This window comes from Grampus griseus (assembly GCF_964374135.1).
Source record: "Grampus griseus genome assembly, chromosome: 10".
Lineage (NCBI taxonomy): Eukaryota > Metazoa > Chordata > Mammalia > Artiodactyla > Delphinidae > Grampus > Grampus griseus.
In genome coordinates, this window is record NC_139004.1 from 59,941,503 (window position 1) to 59,962,906 (window position 21,404).

The window sequence follows — 21,404 nt, forward strand, 5'->3', positions numbered from 1 at the left end:
GAAAAATATGTAGAAATAAATCTCTCTGATAAATGGACTTATGCAGGGGCTGAGGTAGGAGCCTCAGGAGGGAACTGGTAGGGAAGGGGGCGGCAAGAAGCTACAAAAGCCCAAAGAGGCTTGGTCCCTGGGGAGACCTGTCTGGAGTGGGGTGGGGACAAGACTCACTGAGTTTCAGGAGGCTTTGGCCCCAACAGCCTCAAGCTTCCAGGAGGCCAAGGGAGGGAAGGGGCAACAAGCACCAGCCTTGGCCCAGAATAAGGACCAGGGCGGTGTGGAGTCTTGATGTGACCTGGAAGAAGGCTGGCCTTTCACACCTGGCCTCTGGCCTCTCAGAGGCTTGATGCTGAGGTGGCAGAGGAGGCCAGTCACCCCCCTGTAGATTACGCATGAGGTGGGGAGGTGGAGTGGACACCACACAGGACGTTGATGAATAAGAAAAAGGGAGCACTACCTTTCAGCCTCCCGCCCCCATTATTTTCTAATTGCATTTGATGGGTGTTCACTCAAGCAAGGCAAGCAGTTAGATTCTCACCTAGTAGAACAAAACAACTGCAGTGGAGCAACTCAGCTCTCTGCTGGTTTACAAACCATACGGCACGATTCGGATCTTCTGTTTTTATTACACTAATCAAGACATATTTATCTCAAGATCTTTCACTGTCAAGGATTCCAATAACCAGATCAAAGCCTCATGTCTAGAACACCTCATCCAACATGGAGAAGCTTCATTTTTCAGCTCGTTGGTGGTCAATGCAATGGGATCAGATGTCCTACGCACCTCCATCCCCAGGTAACCACTGTTCTGTTTTTTTGTGGTAATCTAAATTTTCTTGCCTCTTAGGGGGCACTAATTTCTTTAGTTTTACTATCTCTGGATGATCTCCTTAAAACAGTTTGCCTTTCTCTTTGCACCAGTGCAGTCCTACGGCATGCATTTGTGACTTGCTTTTGTTCAGTATCATATTTGAGATATACCCATACTATTGTGTTGAAGCTGTGGTCTTTTACTGCATTGCGGCCATTCTCTTGCAAATTATTGGACACATGGGCTTCCAGTGAGGGCTTCTGATATTTTGTTGATCATGGATTTTTTCTTGCATTAATTTCAGTTTTATCCAAATGGCTACCTAACTGTTCTACACTTTTACTAAAAAGTCCCTCTTTTGCACACTGACTTCCAGTGCTACCCTTAAAGTGTCTATTGTCTTCATCTTATTCTGTTCCCTTAGTGTATACTTCTACACACATGCCAAAAACAGTGTAAATTTAACCACCTCCAGCTTTACAGTTAGGCCTTGACAGCTGACAGAACAAGTCCTCCTGTCATCTTATTCTTCACAAGTGTCTCTGCCGTTCTTGGCTCTTTGTCCTTCTAAGTGCATTGCAGAACTACCTTTGCTGAATCAGATTAACCTTCATGTAAAGTTTTTACATGGAACTTCAAAACTATAATGATTTTACGCAAAGCTCTGGAATGTTTTCTGGTTTTAAAAAAAAAAACCACCCTGCTGTGGTTCTTTATGTTAAAAGCTGAACTCACTAGAGATCTTCACTCTAACCAATAGCTCTAGCCTACCTAATAGTTATGCAATGCTGCCTTGGTTCGCTGTGTCATGCACTGGAGGCACAACTGCCCCCTCACCAGGTACACAAATGTTTCCTCTCCAATCCCAATTACATCTTAGACCACAGGGAAGAATTTATAAAGCTTTCTCAAAGGGTCCTCATCCAACAAAAAGGTACTGAATACATGTTTTTAAATACACAGTAAATCACAAACAGCCCTCCCTAAGCACAAAACAGTTCCATGCTTTTTAAAGCCCAAAACACAAGTTCTAACAAACAGCTCTACTGACTCTGCCCTCAGGGATGAACTAAGCTTGTCAGACCTACCACCAGGATGACAGGCTCACCTGGCAGAGAGCATGGAAGAAGGCCCATTCTAGTTCTCTCTGATATGTTCAGATAAACATCGGCAGGTAAACCATCTTAACTATCAGTTCAAAGTGGAGTTGAAGGAATTCCCCGCTCCAAATGAGTCACACTTCTGTGAAGGTGCTTGAAGTCCAAATCCAGGTGAGTAATTCTTCATTATTACCTTAAAGGAATGAAACCATGTGATGGAGTCTGGGGTGGGGGATGCCTATTGGGCAACACAGGACAAAACTGAAAGCCAAAGAACTAGATGCCTTTAGTCACGTGGGCAGGATTCTACACATGGCTGCAGCCAGGATGAAGGAGTCTTGGCCATAGGCTCTAAGCCCAGAGTCCTTCAGTTGGAGACGATGGACTCCCCCCTCTTCTTACACAAGCTCAGAATCAACGTTCAAGGCTGAAACACTTTTGGTGCAATTTAACCCAGGGATAAGTGCTAAAGAGGCTTGGCAAACAAACAATTCCGTCTACTAGCAGTAAGGCTCTTTCCATCATTACTTAAGTTTATTCAACTTCATCCTGAGGAAGACACATAGTGAAATAATTTATTACCCTCGCAAACCACTAAGTGACAAGGAAAAAAAGGTGACACAATCGAATGAATTAAAAGTTTAATTCTGAACCATTTTTATAACCGCATTTTCTCTTGAAGCATTGTATCACCGCAGGTTACAACAACTTTGGGATAAAAGGCAACTGGTAAACTGTCCAAAACAAGGTTCCAAATAACACCTCTTACTGATTTACCCTACCCATACATATCCCAAATAAAGTTTTTGATCAAAAACATGAAATAGATCCACCGCTTATTTTAAGCATATTAAAAAGGAAACTAATTGGACCATTTCTATTTGTCTATTTTATACAAAAAGGCTACACAATGTTACACTTTATTCAGATTACAATTAGAGTGATTATGAATTAGTGTTCTACACCATTACTCAATTTTTAAAAATTAGAAATTGCTGTAGCAGTATTCACTATAACTTAACACTATGAGAGACTTAAAAAACTAACAGTTACTGCAAAAAAAAGAAAAAAAGAAAAAAAAAAGCTACTTCAAAGCAAGCAAAGTCAGTACCATTACAGATATTTTAAAAAAAATTTTAACAAGCAAGGCTAGAGTTTGATAAATTCCATCTTGTGATCCATTCTTGTGCATTCTTCACTTCTTGAGTCACTCCCAAAATCCATTTGTATTGTTACTCCTCGACCAAAAAGGACCAGAACAAAAAGTTTACTTCAATTGTTCCCATAGGAAACTCAGCTTGGTTAGTGTGTCAGGCACTTTCTGAGATACCAGCCCACCCCTCGAGCCCTCTCAGCAACTCTACAGGCCAATCACAATGCAAGTTCAGACAATACAGCTGTATAAAGAGAGAAAGGCTGCTATTAATGTTTAGAACAGCAAATGTTACTCATTTGAGTATTAAGTTGCAAAAGCTGTGGCAAAAAACATTAAAGTTAATAACTTCCACACATGACCACGTTAACAAACCAGAAATCTGAGAACATTCACATGTTCCAAGACATCTCCTTTCAATGTATCTTTTTTTGTGGCAGATTTACAAATAGGCCTAAACCACTCCCACCCTACCAACCAAGTCTTTCTGAAGTTCTGTAGGCAGAGTAAAAGTATTTTACCCAAACTGGCTTTTTTAACTTCTTACCTAAAGGATGATTACAGGTCAGTATCAAACCAGGCCAGCTGATTGCTGTCACCTGGAGGCAGCCCATCCATGAGGTCCTGGGCATGCCCCAGATCTGGCAGCCCATCAACTGGATAGTCAGCACCAGGGTGGTGGCCGCCCATCTCATGCTCCATCATGGGGTCCATACCCAAGGCATCCTGGCCGTATCCACCAGAGTGAAAAGAACGATAGCTGGGATCTAGGAGAGTCAGGGGTAGCAACGAAATGGGTAAGGGAGAGAGAGAGAGAGAAGACATAGAAGTGAACACTAAGGTTAGGGACATCCAAGGGCAGCAAGCTTGTCAGAAAGCGCTGCTTTCTAACCTCTTCAGCGTCTGGCTTTCTTCAGCTAAGTGCCAGTGCCAGGCCACCCACGAGGCCACACAAAGCCTGTTTCCACCAGAGGCAGACCAGCAGGTTCTAGTCCTGAGCCTCTGGCATTTACCCAGGCAGGGACAGGTTCCTGAGGGGGGAGCAGCAGCAAGCAATCTACTGTGTGTGACACCTAGGCATCAAGGAGTCATGGCAGGAGGTGAAGGCAATAACAAGGAGGTCTGGCAACTAATCTATTTGTTAGAAAGTCCAGGCGACACCCACAAAAGAAAACGTGCCAGTTTCCAATGAAACCTTTATATGTTTTGTATTAAGGGTTAACATTTACATGTACCTGTGAAAGGTAAGAAGCTTATAAGCTTTAGTGGTTAACTAGGAAAAACCAGGTAAGATTACAGCTGTTAGTGGTCTACCCCTAATTATGCTCCACTCGCCACTACCCAGGTTTGAATTGTATTTTTAGAGTTTTCTGCAAAGCTAACTATGTAAATACCCGTCCCAGAGCTGAGCTTGGGGACAGAAGTTTCCATACTCTCACTTCCTGGGTGGGTTGTAGACACAGGTATTATGGGTTCTCTGAACAAAAAAAACTGAATAAAAAGCCAGGCGACTTGTAACATCCTGCACTGCACTGCGGAGGCCTAGCAGTAGTGACACATATTTACTGGTGTGATCCTACTGCTTGCTCAGTGTGTGGCTCAGAATTCCCTGTGCTCCAATAAAGATACTGTTGCTGACTCTAGAATTTAAGAACTGCCTTTAATTGCTACCACTACTTTCCTGCCAACACTGGTTTCCCAGATGAGCAAACCAGCTCTTTTGATAAAGCTTTGGACCTTTAGCTTGATCTGGAGATAATCAAGAAATGTGAGACACATACCATCCTGGCGATATCCAAGGGGTTCTCCCTGGGCACCGATATCAAGTCCAAGATCAGCAGTCTAGATAAACAGGTATAAAGCAAAGAAGCAAAATGAAAATTCTCAACTCAAAGCATACTGTCCAATATTTTGAAAACATACTTATTTTCAGATTATGAAAAGAATAAAGAACTCAAACATTATAAAAATACTTAGAAAATGCAGAATTATTTTGAAATACAGATGTATACAATACAGAAATACTTCAAACTCTACCCTTCAAAGATACCTAGAGATACCTAGAGAAACATGTTTTCCCATTGCACACAGTATTAAAAATACTAATTTATTCTTTCCACAAGTATACATTATTAAGTACTTACTACGTGCCAGGCACTGTTCCTGGTGCTAGAAATATAACAGGAAACAAAACAGGCAAAGTGTCTACCCCCAAAAGGAGCTGCTGACAGGATATGTTATATGAAAAGACTTTTAGAGCCTGCGCAGCTAGAAGAACAAAGTTGCCATTAACTGTGAGAGGAGAGGTCTGGAGAAAGGGAGTGGGTGAGGAAGTTCAGAGCTCAAGATGGAACATATTAAGATTGCCTACTAAACAGCCAACTAACATACTACTCACTGTTGGGCAGTTTGCTTTATTTTTTTTCCACCTAACAATATACAGGATCTTTCTCCTTTCATTCAACAAATATAATTCACTTTATGACTATGTACCATAATTGAAAAAACTTTCAGGGTGGTTCTACTGTTTCAATGAACAACTGTACTGAGGACAAATACTGAACAAATTAATAGAAATTCAAGTAGAAAAGTAGGTGAAAAATTGAGCATTTTTTAAGAAGTACTGATAAACCGACCTCCAACTAACAGTGGTTAATAGACTGCCTCTTTCCTAACAACCTTTTGAAAAATGTTCTTTAATCTGCTAACTTTTTCATCTGTCTCCCTTGGAAATTCTAACTTGTTTGTTCTGAATAGGCTGTTTTTAAAGCTGTAGTTTTTCCTCACAGCAGTTGCTAAAAGAGTGTAAAGAATGAATATTCAAGCCAAGGACACAGTCAGTGCAAATGAACGTGTACTGAGTGGTTTGAGAGGAAACCACAAACCGCCTTATACCTGCTCTAGCAAACAGCCAAATAAACGTGCTCACGCTGCCTACCTCATTCCAAGCCATTGGCTCCGTTCTGAAGAGAGAACTGGTCAGCTCAACCGAAAGCCGTTTCTTATAATCCTGTGGCTTGTCCTCAGACATTCGGAACAAAACAGCAGCTGCATATGTTGCTGGGAGAAGGATGGAATAAAGGTCCTTGAGGAGAAGCTGGGGGTCACTGTACACAAGCTAAAGGCTCTGGTTCCTTTCCTACTTACCCACGCCTTCATTCCTAGAATGAAGTAATTCTGTCAGAGGAGCTGTGGCTCCCTCAGCTTCAATAGCTTCTGCAGCCTCCTTGTCCTGAGCGAGTTCACAGAGGACCCCTGCAGCTACTCTTTGGATATTTTCAATGGGAGAATAAAGCAGCTAAGGAGAAAACATACACCCAAAACCTAATTAAGCCTAAAGTTAAAACATGACAAGCACCCACTGCACTGTAAACATTCCCAATTCAGAGTGTAAGCGGTATTTGTACTGCTTGTATTAAATCATAAACTCTAAATTTATGTTCTTGAGTGATGCTCAGGAGCAATGGTTTTCTAGAGCATTTTTAGCTATGAACCTTTTCTTCAGAGTTTTATTCAAGCTAAAACTTGGAAGACCCAGAGGTGGCTGGAGGCCTGTGCTCTAGCAGCCCAGACCAGCTTTCGTCCCTTCAAAACTGAGCAACCCTAAAGGTGGAGTAGAAAGTCTCCTTCCTTTCTTGAGGTTCTAGTCCCAGTGTTTCTCCTTCTACTGCCCAAGAAAAACGAAGGGAATTTTTCATAAATGTATTCAACTAAAAGGACATGACACGCTGAGATTCTATTTTTTATACTTTGAACAGGAAGCATGGGCAGTACTGCCATTTTAGAAATGGTGATAGTAGATGAAAAATTAAATGCTGGTGCCCCTATTTTGGTCTCTAATTTCCTGATATTTTGCTTATCTTTAAAATCCTGAAATTCTACTGACACACAGAATCTAGAACACCTCACTTAAAAGCAACATACCTGCACAAACAATGGAATGGTATTTAGGCCTCTGATAACAATTCGGTTGTGAACATCCCGAGCTAGGATGTGAAGGGCTCCAGTACAACCTTCAACTATTTCTTCCATGCGGACCCCCTCCTACCAAAAGAAATATGGTTAATAAATAGGGCATTGTCCTCTCTAAAGTTTATATACTTGAAAGGCTTTCTGTTCTGAGTAGCAATTACTAGATTATTCACATTATAAACCCAAAGTTCCCCCGAATTTGCAATTAATTAGTTCAGGAATGAAGGTGGACTCCATTCAGTTGAATGTCACTTTCTGAAAGTGGCCTCTTGTCAGCACTAATTCCAAGCAGCACCCCTCCCCCATCACGGTACTGTGCACAGCAAAGCACAGCTTCAATATACCTCTGAATCCCAAAGACAACTTTCTTACAGTCAGGGCACCAATCACTCTGGGTAAAGGGATATATAAAGAAAAGATACACAAAGATGGGAAAGTAACGTGCAGACTATGTCAGTGTTTTCCTTCAGATGCTCCCTCTATCTTTGTACATCTATGTGTATTTGGTGAAAACTTAGCAAAGTTTTATCACCAACTGCTAAAATTCTACTGAGCTGCCAGTAGAAAATCCACTCACCCCCTCCAAGACTATTCAACTGATAGCCTATACGGGAGAAGGAAGTTAGCTTTTGCAAAATATAACTACAATCTCCTTTCCCTCTATCTGAGTTTTTTAAAAGGTCATAATTCTGCTACTTGCGGCAGCTTTTATATTCAACTTCATTTTTATAAGGACACAAAAGCTCCTTTCTTCCTAGAGAGATTTTAAAAGGTACCCTTTGCATTCTATTAAGCCACCTCATGGAGACAGGCCAACACCAAAAGTAATGAATAGAGAAAGGCAAAGCCTCCTAATGAGTGCATCCATATCACAACCAGCAATCAGAGTCTCAAGATCTGTTCTTGTAAAGTCTTGTTCTCTAAAGTAACCTGATTAAATACGAGAGAATCTTTGAAGGTCTGAGTCTTAAAACACATTCTGAGGAATCAGAAGTGTCTTTAGATACTTGTAATGAAGCTAGTTTTAAGACTGCAAACTTGACATCAAAGTTTCAGGCTAAGATTATAGGTAAAGATCCCAGAAATGCTACTACTTAGTCTTGTAATTTGTTGACATTCGTTAAGTCGAGGGAAATAGTTTTAAACCACTCTTGGAAGAGCTAGTAAAAGGTACGTTAAACATTTATAGGTAGAACTGCAGTGGGGGATAAGAGACTCTGAAATCAGACAGACTTGGATTCAAATTATGGCTCTGCTACTTCCTAAGGATGTGAACCTTTTGTATGGATTAAATGAGACCCCAAAGCAGTAAATCACACTCCACACCCCCATTGTACGATTGAGGAGGCAACGATGTTAAGGACATGTCAAAGGACATACCACTAGGGGCCACATTACTCCTTCTTATCTTCGATGCAGCCACAGAGACACGTCAGTTTTTTTAGTCAATAGCAAGCAGCCCTTCAGGCAGGCAGGAGGATGGAGGGAGCCAATGACCTCAGTAGTTCAGAATCTTACGGATTTTTGCATTCCTTTTAAATAGCCAGATGTCACTATTAAGATTCACCTACCACAAACTGCTGCTGTGTTCCACCCATAGATGTACGGCGCTGGGTATCCTGATGTGCACGAACCAGCAACTGAACTAGTCGTGGAATGGCACCCTGCTCACGCAAAGGTGCGTGATTTGCGGGACAAAGGGCAAGATTTCGAATCAATCCAACGGTAGCCTGCAGAAAAGAAGGAAGAGTAAAGAACTGGCAAACAACTCAACAAAACCATTTTCTTACCCTAAAATTCCTAACACACTACATCTATCACAATCACTTGAAAGTAAAACTGACTACAGAAACACTTCAAACCCTCACCTCCATCCCAGACATATTTCCTATTTACTAAAGCATACAACTCCTACTTACCAATGCCCGGTGCCTAGACAGCCATCTAATAATAGTCAGAGGCAGTTCATTTTCAATTCTGCAACCTTCTACTTTCACTGACAATTTACCTTGATCAGAGGCCAATGGGATGGTGGATGTAGGAGTTTAACCACAACTGGCAGTCCATAGTGAAGGCGAACAGCATTCTGGGCCATCTCAGCTTCCTGGTGTCGGCTGGTCAGATGACGAAGAGCACAGATGGCAGGCTCAGTGATATCCTCCCTGTCACCAGCACGAAGGACAGTACGCACAAGAGCCTCTATACCACCCACTTGGCACACCATCATCTTGTTCTTGTAATTATTGCAAGTGAGATTAGAAAGAATTCCAGCTGCGCAGGTGACCACATTTATATCATCTGAGCCCAGAAGCTGAACAAGGGTCCCAAGAAGACCTTCCATCCCTTCCTATGGAGATGAAAACAGACGCTCAGGACATATTCAGCTTGACTCTTTTCATTAAGGCACCAGTTTACTCAGAATTTACCTGTTTAGTTGCAGCATCTGAAAGATTCCTCAGAGTCCAAAGACAATTCTGAACAAGACGTTGACTTGGATCTGTCAGGTGAAGTCCTAAAGCTTGCATTCCACCTAAAAAGATTTAAAAATATCTAAGGCGATGGCTATTAGCTCACAAGTCGTATCAGTACAAAGTGTCTTCTCTAGTCTTAGAAGGTGTCCCTCTTTATTGCCGAAGCTTATCTCCTCCATCGAAGTCCTTTATTTCCTTTCATTTTCTACAATGCTGCTCAGTTTCCCTTTCTCTTCCAGTTCATCTCACCTAGTGACAATTTCTGTCAAATATCTATTGTTCCTCCTCTGTGTGGAAAAAGCCTTCATTCTCTCCACAGTCCCCCTGTAGGTAATATTCCTATTACTTATTTCCTTCATCCAATTATTTCAAAAATATTTAATACCAGGCCCCGTTTTGAGTTGGAGCTATACCAGTGAGCAGAACAGTCTAAAATTCCTACCTTCACAGAGCTCATGGTCTACTTGGAGGCAGACAATAAACAAATACACAACTAGTAAACTAAAACTATACAGTGTGTCAAATGGTGTTAAGTGCTACAAAAAACATAACACAAGACAAAGGAGGGGGCTACATTTTTAAGTAGGGTAATTAGGTCACCTAAGTGTGAGGGTGACATCTGAGCAAAGACCTGAAGGAGTTATGTAAACTCATGGGGTGAGAACAATCCAAAAAGAAGGCACCAGAATGCTTAATGTCTCGGACTGTATAAAAGACACTGACTCAAAAGATGTGCTTCCAAGCTTCACAACCTTCCATCATTTTAGGACCCTAATGAAGGACGTTTACGCTGGCAGAGGAGTCTAAATGGAAGCTCAACTCCCCACACACTGGCTTAACTTTACCATCTCTCTGCTACCGACATCACTTCTAAATGCAGTGGGATGTACTTTCCCTTGTCTCCTTGTTTATCTTTTCAGGTCTGCTTTATTTCCTCAATTAGGTTAGGTCTACCTGCTATAATTCTCACGGCACCCTGTACTTTTCCCTTCACAGCATTTATCACAACTATAATTTAGCCTACCACCCCTACAGTAAGACAATATCATCCCTATCTCGTTCATTCCTCACAGTAGCTCCAGCTGCTAACAGAGAGCACAAGGCTGATGCTACTTCCCTGGTGGTCCAGTGGCTAAGACTCCATGCTCCCTATGCAGGGGGCCCAGGTTCGATCCCTGGTCAGGGAACTAGATCCCACATGCCACAACTAAGAGTTCACATGCCGCAACTAAAGACCCCGCATGCCCCAACTAAAAGATCCCTGACACCACAACGAAGATCCCACGTGCCGCAACTAAGACCTGGCGCAGCCAAATAAATAAATAATTTTTTTAAAAAAATTAAAATTATATTTAGAAAAAAAAGACTTGATTCTCCTCAGATCTCATTCCCTCCCTCCACTGTTAAGAGAGTGGATCTTAGTTTCAGATGCCTCTCAGAATAGCCTGCGAGACTTAAACACACACATTCTGATTCAGCATGCCCAGGGTAAAAGTCCGGTGCAGATGGCTTAGAGGCACCCCCGCCTCTTCCCTGTAGCCCTTACTCATATACACTAAGAGGGCAACTCCCAAATCTCTATCCCAGCCCAGTCTTCCCTTGCATTCCAGTAGCATACATTGCCAGCTACCTACTGATCTTTAGTCACTTTGAATATGTCAACTCAAATAACATTCATCCTTTGCTATGTATTTTTAATATCTAATGACTTTATTCCTAGAAGCCTGTAACACATCCCAGTGGCCTGGTCTGCTTGCCTTTGGTCATTCGAACTGTCATATGATGCTAGTATTAATATTCCCAACACCTCACTGTGATGCTGTGCCACTGCTCAACAGCCATCAATAGCTTCTCATTATAAGATAAAGACCAGGGACTTCCCTGGTGGTGCAGTGGTTAAGAATCTGCCTGCCAATGCAGGGGACACGGGTTGAAGCCCTGGTCCAGGAAGATCCCACATGCCATAGAGCAACTAAGCCTGTGCGCCACATCTACTGAGCCTGTGCTCTAGAGCCCATGAGTTACAACTACTGAGCCCTTGCACCACAACTGCTGAAGCCCACGCGCCCAAAGCCCGTGCTCCACAACAAGAGAAGCCACCGCAATGAGAAGCCCACACACCGCAAGGACGAGTAGCCCCTGCTCGCCGCAACTAGAGAAAGCCCACGCACAGCAACGAAGACCCAACGCAGCCAAAAATAATTAATTTTTTAAAAAAAAGAAAGATAAAGACCAAATGCTTTAGCATAACCTTCAGGAGCCCTTTAGGATTTGGATCCCACCTAGTATTTCAAATTGACCTAAGCATTCTACACCTGTGTTTCCAAAGCTGGAATAAAGCATGAATAAACATCTTCCAGGGACCTAGAAACTCCTGCACAATATAGCCCTGCCTGGCTCTAGCTCATTACCCTCATCCTGAGCTATTCATTCCATTTACTCACTAGGTTCTAGTTACACAGACTTTCTCTTCGGCACCTAGAACTCAACAATTTCTTTCCTACCTTCAGGACCATCTGGAAGGCACTTAATCCTTCTCATATAGCTTACACCTTCTCATTCTGCAATTTCACTTAACATCTCCCCCTCTCAAGGAAGCCCCTTCCCTCCCCATTAATTCTGTATCACTATTTGCTTGCTGTTCATTTCTCTTGTAACATTCATTCCAATGTGATCACTCCATCTTTTTGCATATTTTTGTCACCTTCACCACCTATAAGAATAAATACAGGGACCATACCTATTTTGTTATCCATTGTATACCATGTGCTTATTACAGTGCTTGAAACACAGGGGCTGAATATTTTCAGAATACAAATGAGCATCAGAATAACCTAGGGAACTTCTAAAAATCAAGATTCCTAGGCCTCCAGTCCCATACATTTCCAGCTGCCTACTGACTCTCGTCACCTCAACACTCCAGGGATTCTGATTAAATAAGTCTAAAAATCTGTATTTGTTGCACACATTCCAGGTATTTCTGGAATAGCTGTTATCAAGCCAAGTATTAGCCATCATTTTTTTTTTTTTTTTTTTTTTTTTGCGGTACACGGGCCTCTCACCGTTGTGACCTCTCCCGTTGCGGAGCACAGGCTCCAGACGTGCAGGCTCAGCAGCTGTGGCTCACGGGACCAGCCGCTCCGCAGCATGTGGGATCTTCCCGGACCGGGGCACAAACCCGTGTCCCCTGCATCGGCAGGCGGACTCTCAAGCACTGCACCACCAGGGAAGCCCCTAGCCATCATTTTTGATGGGTAATATGAACACTGCCTAAACTAGGCTTGCATAGCACCGAAGAAGGTGTCTAGCAGAACATACACTTTGTCTGAATGCAACTTTGGCTTCAAACTGAATAGGACCATCTACTTTCAGCCTGTTAACGTCAGTTCTATCACCCTTTTCCTAAGAAAGGTAATCTAATTAGAACTACACGTGCTGCAAACATGAGAACCCAGAATTGACAAGTATACTTACCAGCTTCTACAATAGCCGGCTTATTACTAGAGCAGACAGAGAGCACCTTCAGTACTCTGCTTGTGGTCCACAGTAGTTTCTCATAGGTGTAGGTCCTCATTATATTCACTAAAGCTTGAGGTCCACCACTAGCCAAAATTATCAGCTAGAAAGATGCATATATATTGTTAGTCATGGAATCTTGATCAAATGCCTGAGAAAAGCTACTATTACCAACCTATTTTATTATACAAGAATTTCAGCCAGCTTAATGACTTAAATATATTCCTGGTCGTCATTAGCTAGACCCCCATACTGGGGCCCTATTTAACCCCTCCTTGTACAACATTTCACTCAAATTCATGCACCCCAGTCCTCCCAAAAATATATAAACTCTGGCCCAGTTTTCTTCTTCCCACACGATCATAGTAAAAGGAAAAACAAAAACAACCAAACACCATGTTGGTATGAAACAGTAATGCCCAGATACACAAGTTACATCAAAGCCAATGTTGACTGAAAATGTGAACCAGAATGGGCACTTAAAAACTCTTAATGATCTGGCTCTTTGCTATTCCTAATCATAACCACCTCAAAAAGAGACAGCATAAAATAGTCATTCTTGCCCTTTACTCCCCCGCACACCCCCACCTCCTGACTCTACCCCGATCTGAAAACACATCTCATCACTTCAGGCCTCTGCTAAAAACTGTTTCCCATTATTCTTTTAACATGTTCCACTAAGCCCTGCAGGATCTGCCCTATCTCAACAGTCTCACCTCACACACTTCCTCTTCCTTACTCTTTGCATTTCTTGAATTTCCAAACCTTGCCCTGCTCCTCCCTCAGCAGAACTGTCAAAGATGCCATTTCCTCTCCCTAACCTTCATTCACCTTTAATCAATCCCATCTTATCCTCAAGAGCTAAACTCAACTATCACTTTCTCCAAGAAATCTGCTTGAACCCTCAAAAGAGGGTCTGGTTCATTTACATGCTCTCATAGCCCCTTTACTTCCTCCTAACACACGAATTAAATAGTAATTAGGGTATTATTTCAGTGTCTCTCTTCCACCCAAGAATAAAAGCTTTAAGAGAAGCTTGCATGCTATATCCCTATCACCTAGCATTAGTGCATTACATACTGACAACTCAAATATTTAAAGAAATAGAGATGTCCAACTTTTCTAGGATACATACAAAGGGTGAGGCATACAATGAATTTGCCAAAATCCATAGAAGGACATGACATTGGGGGTCTCCCATGCTCCATGACAACCACATTCAGTACAATTCTTTTACCTTGCTTTCTTGATTGCCATAAGCTAAAATCTGAAGGCAGTCTGTTGTAATAGCCAAGAATTTAACATTTGTTTTGTTGAGCAAGGCAACCATTTTCTGCAGCCCGCCAGCTAAACGCACTGCCATTTTAGCTCCTTCCTGATGCAATAAAAGGTTGTGGAGAGTTGTAATGGCATAAAACAATACAGAATCCACTGGTGAACTGGGAAGAAGAAAAAAGTCTCATCAGAAATGTTGTGATTGCACTCTTCTCCTTCTGAGCTTGGAGCATTCTGACCATGTTTTCTTACCCAAGCATCTTCACCAGGGCAGGAATGCCCCCAGACTTAAAGATGGCCAGCAAGCCCTCACGATGATGGGAAAGATTGTGTAAGGTCCCAGCAGTACAGCGAGCCGTTTCCACATCATTTGTATTCTGCATGGTGCGTACAATAGCAGACACCATCTGAGGAGAACGCATGATGGCGTGTCTGGAAGCTTCCTTTTTAGAAAGCTGATGGACCATAACTGCAGCCTTATTAACCACCACCTATAATGTACAGGAATTAAGAGACGTCATTTTCCAGTTTTCAAATACTGATACTGGGTAGATATTATAAGACTACTTCCTTGGGAGTTTCCTTCAAAGCAGATTAAAAAGCTAGCCATGTCACTACTTACCTGGTCTTCATCATTTAGCAGTTTTGTCAATTCAGGGATTGCACGTGTGGCAAGTTCTGCATCATCTTGATAGTTAATCAAATTTACAACTGCATGTTTCAGCATCTGTGATGGTTCAGCCAGACGCTGGACATTAGTGGGATGAGCGGCATCAAACTGTGTAGATGGGATCTGCATGCCCTCATCTAATGTCTCAGGGAACATAGCAGCTCGTACCCTCTGAGCTCGAGTCATTGCATACTGTCCATCGATATCTGGAAAAGGTAAATTCAACACTCACTATCCACAGCTCAGCATTCACCAAGTATTTGCTATCCTAAACAGTCAAGGTGATACTGCAATCACTCCCTTCTCTTTACCACACCATTTTATTTAAGCTATTACACACTAACTTTTATTAGAATAACTATTTAATTCTCAAAACTGCATTCTGACTTTCAGTAAGGCAATAATACTCTTACCAGCTACTTGTTCTTGAGTGAAGGACTGAGAAAATCCCTGCTCCCACTCATACAGGACTTGGGTGGTATCCACATCCTCTTCCTCAGGATTGCCTTTACCACTCAGAGAAGGAGCTGTGGTAGTGGCACCAGAATGGATTCCAGAGTCCAGGTAAGATTGTTGCTGCCAGTGACTAACAGCTGCTTTTCTGTCTGGCTCCATGGCCATGTCCAGCTCCATCAAGTCAGCTATAAAAATCAAACAGCACTAGTATTACTACCAGGGAAATGTTACCTTAATTAGAAAATAAAAATCTACGATATGACTCACTGAAATCTTTTTAGAAATAAAGTCAAGTCTGAAAGACAGCCAAGGATAAGAGAATGATGGCCAGGATCAGCTCAGTGATGAAAACTCTGTACTCTTAGGAGACCACCTAACAGTTACTCACTGAATCAGTGAAGAATGGTACTGCAGCCAGGCTCCAGAAGCAGTCATCCAGCCTAGATTCCTGCTGGTGGCTTGTTTGCTATTTCACCAAGCCATTAGGAGGAGTGAGCAGAAAATGGAGCAAAAGGTAGCCTGACAAGTAAGCAGGGAGAGAGGAAAGCAGGGGAATCTGAGCCAGACTGGGTTAATGGCAATGAAGCAGAGCCCCAATTCAGTAACTAAAGACTATGATACAAACCTTGGGTAGCCATTGTCCACGCAAGACTTTCAAAACCGTAGTATGGTGTACTTCAGAGACCCTAAAAGAATTAATCAAAGTCATTAGGATTTAAAATTGTTTGACTTTAATACTCGTAAGTCACTAGGATGGCCTGTCAAACATCATGGACTACATCCACAAAAAGCCCCAAGTCGTCTTTTACCATGTGATATAGTGAAACACGGACCTCATGGTCTCCTCCCAAACACTTCAACCACAGCTCTATCATTGCCAAACTTCTAAGTGAAAACTTCTCTTTAACAAGCACCTCTTTTCAGGAGAAATATAAATTACAGATAAACAGGATGTCAAAAAAGCAAAATTACTGAAGATGACAAAGAAAGCATAAGCACTCTACTAATGAAAGCCAGGGAGGGGAAAAAAGCTATTCAAAATCAACTCCTCCTTGAGTTCCAAAAGTCCTCTCCTCTCCCTTTTTAATTTCTTTCACTGAAAAATTCATAGGGCTTCTTTGGACAATAGAGGTCCAGTGGGATTTTAAAAACACCAAATTTAAAAAAAACACCAAATTTTCATTTAACGGGTCAATTGTTACTGTTTTCTTTTCTGATATAATACAATGCCATCTAAAGTAACTTCATAAGGTATTTTATGTGTGGTGACTGGATCAGAACAGTAGATTTCAGATTTTGTACTAAGAAGTAAAATTACTTCTCAAATTAAAGTTTGCAACACAAATTAAAAGCACCATTTTAATCAAACTTTTCTAAGTTCAATTTTATAGCAATGATTTATTATAAATACAAGTGAATGCTTTGATCAATGTAAAAATCATTCACATATATATTTAAAAATCTTAGCATCTAATTTATGTCTGCATTTTGGCATTTTTGTGTAATATTCAGGAAAACACTGAATTACACAGGGAGCTATTTGCAAATGAGACCAGTTTAAGGGCTCATGGTCTCTAGATATTCCTAATAACAAAACTTCCTTTATTACATAGTTTGCCCCAAACAAGTTCCTCTTGCACTACAAATTAAAAATTAGATGTAAATTACCAACGTGGACTAAGATATTTAAGTGTGAACTGTGTTTTCTATCAGTGTCCAAAAAAGTTTAAATGTGTTTAATACAATGCAGTTGGAAACTGTACTCTGAAGTCCTATTTTCTCTATGTAAAGGAAGCATGTGTTGATTATTCCTGGATTTGCTCTTCCAAAACTAGATTTTTATAACCACGAAGATCACTTGACACCTAAAGCTGACAAGAGTTGTGGACACAATTGTTTTATCGTCCACAGTAGGAACAACTGACGATTTACTTACAAGGCAAAGTGAAGGACAGAAAATAACAAAGGTGATTCCTGTCAACAAGAAACTTATATTTTAAAATCATGTACTAAGTAGGATTATGTGTTTACTGTTTCGATTCAATAGGATGGGAAGGGGTGTGTAGAAACCTGCACTTTTAATGAACATTCTAAGGATGCAGAAAGTGATCTGCAGACCATATGCTGAGAAATACTATGATGGAAGAAACCCAGGTTCTCTGTCCACTGATGGCTGTATTTTACTTCGCATCTTCTGCCTATCTTTGAGAATGGCTATTTAACCATTTCTCCACCCCTCTGAAAAATGGGTTCCCCACTCCAGCTCCCAATATATTTCCAGGGAAGGGGACTTAAAACATGTTTTACACTGAGCTTCTCCTCTGGCCAATGCCACAGGACTCAAAAACCAACTAGTCACATCTACAGGTGCAGCTGTTTAACAAGTGCTTTGATGTACCTGGCATCAAGAAAAAAAAAATACAGTGTTTTTTTCCTTGTTGAGACAAAGACAAAACATATTAGCCATATTACTGGGTAAAATCTACTTATGTGGGCTGACCTAGTAACTTGACCAAGATTATAATGATTTTATGGAAAAAAGCAAGTTCATGTTCCAAACTTACAATATCTACTTGCATGTTGGGGACGTCTTAGTACTATTATTTTTTTATAGCACTTTCAAACTTATGCAACATACATAAAAATTATTCTTGCTCTTCACGGCAACCCTCTGAAGTGAGGGAGGCCAAGTGTCAATCAGCAAGTAAAGAAGTAAAAAGTAGGAATGAAAATGGGGATCTACATAAGCAGCAGTATATACCAACTCACCCCTACACTGATCTGCAGACAAATCCAAATTTACCTAAAATTTGAGAAATATTTACTGAAGAAATTGAATTTCCTATCCAGAGAACTACGGCAGAATCTTGCCCCAAAGGAAAGCTTTCCTTATTCTTCCTCTTGGCAGAGCTTTCAGCCCAAGGGCTGGCTCTCCTCTACTACCCCCTGCCATACATTAAGGGCCTAGAGCTCCTAATTAACTAAGGCTTATCAAAGACTTAAGGAAAACCAGACTCCAGAGAAACAAAACTTTAAAATCGGGGTAAGGTGGGGAGGGAAACAGAATGTTTCACTTTATTGCCCTCATAAAAATTGGAGAGAATAAATAAAAAGTTCAATAGATAACTGAAATTGAGAAAAACTCCTACAGGATAAAGGAGAAAGACACACAGAATACAAGAGAAGAAACAAGAGGATCAACTCAGGGGATCAAAGCTCCAACTTCAAAAAGAATTATAAGAAACAAAAATGAGGAAAAGCCCACTATGTACCAATCAAGATAAAGGGAGTATAATGATTAAAAAAAAAAAAATGAAGTACTAAATGTTCCCAGATGCAAGTGACCACAACTATAGACTACATTTAGAATGCTGTGTGTCCTGACAGCTTTATCACCACCAAGTGGTGCTCTGACAAAGAAACAGGGTGCTGGGGGATCACCAACTTATCCAGTCTAATGAGGTAATGGATACATGCACACTTCCTTTTATTTTTCTCTTTTTGCTTAACATATACTCTTTTCCAATTATATATTTTGTAAAGAACACCTCAAAATTCATCTATTTCTGACTTAAACTCTATAAGGTTTAGAAAAATATATATCCATTACATATAATTTCAATCTAAGGAGAAAGTTCATCCTACACCGTACCTTATTCAAAGTATTACTATGAGTAATTTTTCCTTCAGCTTTTCTAACAAGACTACTTAAGCATGCTAGGCTTTTCTTTTTTCTTATGAAATTTTTCTAATATGCAGAAAAGTGGACACAACTTTATAATGCACACATCACCTATACTTAACAATTATTAATATTGTGCCATACTGATGCCTTCCTACAGAATGATTTTAAAGTAAATTACATACATAAATTACATACATTAGTACATTATGTGGCTATAAAAAGTAACGATATTTTCTTACATACCACAACATTATTATAAAAGATTAGCCTTAGAGCTAACTTCAAAATGATTGTTGGGGGGCTCTACTTCACCTTTTGTATTTTAAGTGGCCTTCAGTCAAAATCTACATGAGAAATCTTGACACAATATAGATATCACCCATCAACACAAAATTATCTTAATTACCTTGGATTTCAAAGTTTGAGTACTACTAACTAGAAGTAACTTTGCTATAAAACAGATTATAAAACCAGTTTATAATAGATTACTGGCTGTTCATGCTAACAATTAACTTTTCCAAGAATCTAGTAAGAAAGTGCACGAAAAACTTGATATACTCTCAGGAATCAGAAAAAAAGTTCTTACTAAAGTCTATTTTGTAAATCTAAAAGCACATACATATGCATTTTTATTAACTGTCACTACTAATACCTTGCCATTTAAAAACTTATAGTCTCCTCAAATCTTCCTGTCTCAGCACTTTTTATTCAACATTAACACTTTTAAGTCACAACTTACTCCAGTTTCCTTTCTGCTTTTACTCCTCAGCTGTGTGTGTGTGTGTGTGTGTGAGAGAGAGAGAGAGAGAGAGAGAGAGAGAGAGAGAGAAAGAGAGAAGGGGGGGAGAGAGAGAGAGAGAGAGAGAGAGAGAGAGAGAGAGAGAGAGAGAGAGAGAGAGAGAGAGAAAGAGGGAGAGTGAGTCAGTCCATGTCCTGGGAGGGGTCTTCCCCAAACTGGGCAATAAAAAACAAACATTTAATGACACTTGCGCTCCTCTGAAACACCTAGATTGATACTCCTGGTATTATCTTTAAATATGTAGGTACAAAAATGGCCATTAGAAATCTGAACTGTCTGCGGCTAGGGAAAATTAGGATGTTCCTGATCATTTTCCTTCTTTCATTTTAGTGTCTCTTCTACCTCATCCATAAAATAATATATGCTTAGTATAAAATGGTATTTTCCTTTGGCATTCCCATAATAATGACATTGTTGTATTTGGTATTCTGTTAAATTTACTGTTAGGAGGGGCTTCCCTGGTGGCGCAGTAGTTGAGAGTCCGCCTGCCGAGGCAGGGGACACGGGTTCGTGCCCTGGTCCGGGAGGATCCCACATGCCGCGGAGCAGCTGGGCCCGTGAGCCATGGCCGCTGAGCCTGTGCGTCCGGAGCCTGTACTCCGCAACGGGAGAGGCCACAACAGTGAGAGGCCCGCGTACCGGGGGGAAAAAAAAAAAAATTTACTGTTAGGTGTTTTTTTTAAATATAAAAATATAAAAGCCAATTCCTTGTGTTGCAGACCCTTACCAAATATTATCTGTACTGTATCATAGGTCTATACTATAATTTAACCACACCTCCCATTCTTGAATATTTAGTTTGTCTTTCCTATTTAGTTTGCTATTCAAACAACACTGAAAAAACATCTTTGCATATAAATAGTTCTCTTAATTTCTTCCACCTCGCTTCCACCTAAGGACTGCTTCAATTACTGGGTTAAAGAATAAGAACGTTTAAGTTTTAAGGCTTTTGATACATAGCTCCAAAATACTGATGGAGCATAAATTGATACAGTTTTCAAAGAAGGCATTGTACTAGTGACCACCTTACCAAGGGCCTATCAAGCGTCAACTGTTATCTTGGACAATTTTTTTTTTTTTCTTTTTTGGCTGCGCTGGGTCTTCGTTGCTGTGTGTGGGCTTTTCTCTAGTTGTGAGGAACGAGGGCTACTAGTCGTTGCAGCGTGCAGGCTTCTCATTGCGGTGGCTTCTCTTGCTGCAGAGCATGGGCTCTGGTGTGCAGGCTTCAGTAGCTGTGGCACACAGGCTCAGTAATTGTGGCTTGAGGGCTCTAGAGAGCAGGCTCAGTAGTTGTGGCGCATGGGCTTAGCTGCTCCACAGGATGTGGTATCTTCATGGACCAGGGCTTGAACCCGTGTCCCCTGCATTGGCAGGCGTACTCCCAACCACTGTGCCACCAGGGAAGCCCTCAGACAACTTTTAATAGCTATGTCCACCCATCTAATGTATATACCACCACCCCACCCTACAAGTTTTTCCAAATTCTGAGAAGACTGAAT

General features: G+C 41.1%; 1 protein-coding gene across 3 annotated transcripts in view; it reads right to left on the minus strand.

Annotated features, from left to right (window-relative positions):
• Nucleotides 1-603: 603 nt before the first annotated feature.
• CTNNB1 (catenin beta 1) overlaps nucleotides 604-21,404 on the minus strand; it is a 43,857-nt gene continuing 23,056 nt past the window's right edge. Inside the window, exons 2-16 of one of the 3 annotated variants that reach the window (XM_082663119.1) lie at nucleotides 16,047-16,107; nucleotides 15,379-15,606; nucleotides 14,918-15,171; nucleotides 14,548-14,786; nucleotides 14,258-14,459; nucleotides 12,979-13,123; nucleotides 9,460-9,563; nucleotides 9,042-9,380; nucleotides 8,605-8,763; nucleotides 6,986-7,105; nucleotides 6,209-6,359; nucleotides 6,000-6,121; nucleotides 4,843-4,903; nucleotides 3,609-3,828; nucleotides 604-2,457 (exon numbers count right to left, since the gene is read on the minus strand). In XM_082663119.1, coding sequence (XP_082519245.1) covers nucleotides 3,620-3,828; nucleotides 4,843-4,903; nucleotides 6,000-6,121; nucleotides 6,209-6,359; nucleotides 6,986-7,105; nucleotides 8,605-8,763; nucleotides 9,042-9,380; nucleotides 9,460-9,563; nucleotides 12,979-13,123; nucleotides 14,258-14,459; nucleotides 14,548-14,786; nucleotides 14,918-15,171; nucleotides 15,379-15,606; nucleotides 16,047-16,059 — 2,346 coding nt within the window. In that variant the 5' untranslated portion in view covers nucleotides 16,060-16,107 and the 3' untranslated portion in view covers nucleotides 604-2,457; nucleotides 3,609-3,619. Of the gene's footprint in view, nucleotides 2,458-2,532; nucleotides 3,306-3,608; nucleotides 3,829-4,842; nucleotides 4,904-5,999; nucleotides 6,122-6,208; nucleotides 6,360-6,985; nucleotides 7,106-8,604; nucleotides 8,764-9,041; nucleotides 9,381-9,459; nucleotides 9,564-12,978; nucleotides 13,124-14,257; nucleotides 14,460-14,547; nucleotides 14,787-14,917; nucleotides 15,172-15,378; nucleotides 15,607-16,046; nucleotides 16,108-21,404 lie in introns of those variants that run through there. The other 2 variants (XM_082663118.1, XM_082663117.1) reach the window with 2 other exon arrangements.